The sequence below is a fragment of the Echinops telfairi genome, unplaced genomic scaffold (assembly GCF_000313985.2).
Source record: "Echinops telfairi isolate 266 unplaced genomic scaffold, ASM31398v2 ScPeMD7_8;HRSCAF=38, whole genome shotgun sequence".
Taxonomy (NCBI): domain Eukaryota; kingdom Metazoa; phylum Chordata; class Mammalia; order Afrosoricida; family Tenrecidae; genus Echinops; species Echinops telfairi.
The window spans coordinates 9,543,104-9,548,145 of NW_022103905.1; the positions used below are offsets into that span (position 1 = coordinate 9,543,104).

The 5,042-nt window shown below is 45.7% G+C and overlaps 1 protein-coding gene across 2 annotated transcripts in view; it reads right to left on the reverse strand.

Annotated features, from left to right (window-relative positions):
* Nucleotides 1-522: 522 nt before the first annotated feature.
* LOC101657950 (aromatase) overlaps nt 523-5,042 on the reverse strand; it is a 35,692-nt gene continuing 31,172 nt past the window's right edge. For both annotated transcript variants that reach the window (XM_004709428.2, XM_045286525.1), the window contains 2 exons: nt 3,218-3,459; nt 523-1,552 (listed from right to left, as the gene is read on the reverse strand). In XM_004709428.2, the coding sequence (XP_004709485.1) occupies nt 1,304-1,552; nt 3,218-3,459 (491 nt within the window). In that variant the 3' untranslated portion in view covers nt 523-1,303. The remainder of the gene's footprint in view (nt 1,553-3,217; nt 3,460-5,042) is intronic.

Sequence of the window (5,042 nt, forward strand, 5' to 3'; positions counted from 1 at the left end):
GGCTCTTGTTGGGTCCCTTCCACTCAAGGCACAGAGGTCAACTTGGACTATGGTGGATTGTCTTTTGGGATCCCAACGGGACAACAGAGATTTTCTCAAAGGAAACAGAATAATCACTGGGACTTATTAGGAAGTGGTGATAAGAAAACTTAATATGGCACTGGGGAGAAGAAGTCAGCACAGGTGTTCCAAGGAATGTCGCCCCCATCATGGCAATGTCACCTGCACTTTCATTGCAGGGTAGCACGAGGTGTCCCACAAGAATTTCATTGAAACACTTTACCTCATCCACCCTACCGCCCCAACCTTGCCCCTTCAGAAGGTTTTTTGCCCTCCAGACTCAAAAGAACATTGGAAAGGAACATGATTTGAGCACCTCAAAGATGCCCAGCCTGCCATTTTTGACATGGTATGAATTGTAGAACACAACATTCTTTTGGGGGGAATGTCAGAGAGATGGAAGCACTCCCTTCAGAAGTATGGAGACTTAGATGGAAGATTTGTTGAGAAATAATAGCTTCATAGTTTTGATATTTTTATTTAATAAAGGTTTCAATGGCTGGGTAACAATACTTTTTGACTTACCCTCATATATGAGGCTACTTGTTCAGATGCTACGCAGGATGTTAGTTCATATTGCCTGAATCTATACCTATGGTAGCAGAGGTAAGTGCCTGAGGCATGAGTTGAAAGATTGGGAGAGGGTATCAGATTTAAATGTTATCACACACAAGTCACATGTGGATAAACAAGAGGCCATAGAGAAAAGTCAAAGGCTGTTTTTGCAAGTGTTTCTTCAAGGACTATGAATATAATGCAGTCCCACCCTCCAGAAGCCAAATCAAAGAGCTTTTCTTCACTCTGACAGCTATTATTTGGCCCCAGCGCTTATTCACACTGGCAGGTGTTTGTCTGGCCCATTTAACGGACTCGAGTGCTTCTGTCCTGCATTAAAATGCCCTTGCAAAGGGCAGTGTGGATCCCGCAGGAAACTGGGCATATGCTTTGCCGGCTAGTCTATTCTTTTCCAAACACATTTTGTGGAATTGGGTCACAAGGGCGGCCGTTTCCCCATTTCTCCCGCAAACTCCTGGCCTCTGTCTTTTCTCTCATAGCCTGGTTCTCTGGCTTAGGCAAGGTCAGGTGACCGATAGCTCCAGGCACATAGAAAGCGTGCCTATCAAATGCTATGGGCCAGCGAATGGTTGCCGTGAGGATGGCACCCCCTGGGCAAGGATGGATGGTTTCCATGTGAACGACTGCTGATGAGTAATGCTTCCGAGCCAGTACTGGCCAGCCTTCATTAGTTTTCCAGGCACTTGTCGGAACTTCTTGGGGTAAAAACCATTTCCAGCAAGCCATCAGCTTCGTCTGGGTGCAGGGACAAGTCGTTTTTCTTCTGCATGTTTTCCACACACTTTTCCTGCAGCGACTTCACGTGGAATCGCTTCAGCAGTGTAACCAGGATGCTTTTCATCATCACCATGGCGATGAATTTTCCAGCGCAGGCGCGGGGCCCAAAACCAAACGGTTGGAAGTACCTGTACGGAACCTAGGGAAATGATCAGACCATTAGCCTGGGTATTGATGGGACTGGTGTCTCATTAGTCACACCACCTCCGACTCACCTTGAACATGCAGAGTTCAGTGTCTCTGCCCCACTGCTCCTACCAGGAGGAAGGACTGCCGCTCAAATAAGCCCTTTCCTCGTCACCAGTTTGAGCCACCCAGTGCCATGCAGACTCTACCTCAGACAGTCCCTGGCTTGGCTTTCCTTGCGAGTGTGCTGGGCCAACAACAAAGCCCCCCACTTTCTGACAGCCAGGGCGAGTACACTCGTTGGCATTGTAGGATGACCACGACTCTAGACTCTTTTGCAAAGACAGAGACGCTGTTTGCCTGATAACATACAACCTGATAAAAACAGGGCAAATTTGGGCAGCAATGTGAATCCTTGGCTTTTTAGAGCCAGGCATCTTAAGTCATTTTAATTATGCAGAACATTCGCTTTATAAAGCCCTTGTGGGTAGAGATCACATCTGTCTTGCCTATGGCTGGACTTCCAGAGTGCTCAGCGCTTAATAGGTGCTTAATACGTTCTTGTTGACCAATTGACTGGCCATACATGCCGATGCCTATATGGCATGTGTAGCTCCAAAAATGAGTCAGACGACTGGCTTAACTAATGGTCATATTTCTATACCATAGGCAATGGAAAAAGCAGGCACTGAGGGAATGAGTTGAAAAAAATCATATTAAAATTGGATAAAAACAGTGGAAAACTGTCCAGTGTCCATCGATTATAGGAAAAAGATCTCTTTTAATTATTTACAGTGAAGAAGCCCTGATGGCACAGGGAGTTTTGTTCTGGGCTGCCAACGGTAAGGTCAGTGGTTCAAACCTGCCAGCTGCTTCCAGGGAGAAAGCTGAGACTGTCTGACCCCGTAAAGATTTTCAGCCGGGGAAACCCTATGGAGTGATCCTAGTTTGCCCAGGGTCCCCTGTGAGTCAAAATCAACTCAACCGGCCATGGGTTTGGATTTTAGTAGTTAGAATGGGGACAAAGACGGGCTGCAAAACCTAAAATCTTCTGGTACGTTGATGGAATCTACACAGTGGCAAAGTGGTATGCTTCAATTAAAAAAAAGGGGGTAGTTAGGTTAAAAAACATAGTGGAGAAGTGAGTGAGGGAGACGTTGGATGGGGTAAGATATGACAAAATAATAATTTATAAATTATCAAGGGTTCAGGGGGAGTGGGGAGCGGGGAAGGAGGGGGGAAAATGAGGAGCTGACACCAAGTGCTCAAGTGGAAAGCGGGTGTTGTGAGAATGATGAAGTGAACATATGTACTAATGTGCTGGACACAAATGACGTATGTACGGATTGTGATGAGTTGTATGAGCCCCTAATTAAAATGATTATTTAAAAAAAATAGCCTCACTTGAGCCAAACTATTCCCCACCCCCCTCTTTACCCTCCTCCACCCCCCACACAAATTTTGGCACTTCCTAGAGCTGGAGACCCCGCACTCTGAGCCTGAGCTTCAGGAAGAACATGACGTCTGCTTCACAAGCTAGGGGAACTGTGCGCTCCTGGTGGGGTGAGCGGAGGGGCAAGAGGGACAGCCTTGACAGGTACAGGTGCTTTAAATACACAGGCCCAGACTGGAGACTTTTCAGGAGGGGCGGATTCCATTTTAAAGGATGTGCTCTTACGTTTTTCTCAAAATTTTCAAGAGTAAATTCATTGGGCTTGGGGAAGAACTCCAGCCTATGCATTCTTCCCAGATTCAGGATAATATTCGTCCCCTTTTTCACTGGGTAGCCATCAATGACGTCATCTTGCAGAGCTTTGCGCATGACCAAGTCCACGACGGGCTGGTACCGCATGCTCTCATAAATGAAGTTCTCCACCACTTTCAATTTCGGCACATCGTCGATGCTGATGTCTCTTTCTCCTGAGGGAACAGATCCAAAGAACAAAAGGGGTGAATTTAGTTATCGATATGTGTGATGGGCATTAAAGCTCTTTTGAGTTTCCACAGAATTGGTTACTGTTGGTTGAGAAGCACAAACAAAATACAGCTGTAATTTGAATGCATAGCCCTTGAATTACAGGTTGCAAACCAGGAACCTGGCCCAAATAATGTCATGCTTTGTGTACAGTATTTATAAAAAATAAAATTAGAAGTCAAGCATCTTAAAACCTGGAGGATGTCATGACAAAGTATGGATTTCTAGAAAAATCTGGAAACTGGGCAACACTGGGCCCCCATTCTTCTTCATATTCGTATTCAGCTTCTCTGATGATTGGCTCAGCCTACAGTATGGTGAGAGGACTGGACCCTGAGGCCCACCTTTCCTGAGTATAAAACAAAATAGATAGCATTTACTTTTAATCCTTTCATTGGGAGCTCTTACAGATCTTCCAACAATCCATACATCAATTGCATCAAGCACATATATACATATGTTGCCATCATCAATTTCAAAATATTTTCATTCTGTTTAAGCCCTTGCTATCCTCTTTTGTCCCCCTCCTTCCCCCAAATAGACACTATTTTGCAGTTCCCTGTAGAATCGCCCCACAGCTGGCTTCAGAGTTAATCTGCCTGGTCTCTGAGGTATTTGAGTTTTGCCCCCTTCTCTAGATGTTAGGGGGCATTAATTCCTTCTCTTGACTTGTAACCAAAGTAGCACCACCCCAGGGATGGAGGCCTGTGCTGGGTTTACATAACCCAAATCAGGCTTAATGCATCTCAATGAAACATGTCTTTCCTGATTAGCAGGGCAGTTGTATCTCCATATACCAAGAGTTACCAGGAGTTTCTCATTGTCTCATTGAGAACAACCTGCTGAGGTAAAATGCCAAGCATCCTCCTCTCCCTACCACAACAAAATAGATAAGTGCCTCAGATTAGCACTGGGTACAGCTTTGGAGTGATAGACGGACACGCCCACAGTCTTGGTTTGGTCGGATGCTGGTCAAGGAGCCTTGCATGATTCCCAGACTTGACAAAATGACAGAAGAGCCTCAGACGGACTTGCGTTTGGGAGCATCAGAAATGGCTCAGGGTCCTGAGGCTTCACGCTCCCGGGTGTTTCCTCACCGGGGAAGTTTTGTCCATTTGCTTCTAACAAACTTTTTACCATATCCCTGTGCTCCTCCTGAGTCCAAGAAAATCTACGAAGACAGCCACGTTAGAGTCCCACGCAAAACATACCCTTCTGAACTGACCTCTGTCTGGGCTTTAACTGTCTCAACAGCTCTCATCGGAAACCACTGTCTTGATGGGAGCCCCTTCTTTTTCAAGGCACTTCATGAAGCGAAGGCAAATGTATTCCCCTTCTGCAATCATCCGCTTATGGCAGAGATATGTTTAAACACATTTTATTTGGAATGAACTCACACACAGGTGAACTGGAACCCTAAAAGCGATGCCTTTTGACTTACCATCATAAATGACAGGCATTTTCCTGGGCGGACCTGCAAAAGCCTCTTCTAAGTGATACAGCAGGAAGACTAGTGTGTATGATCCCA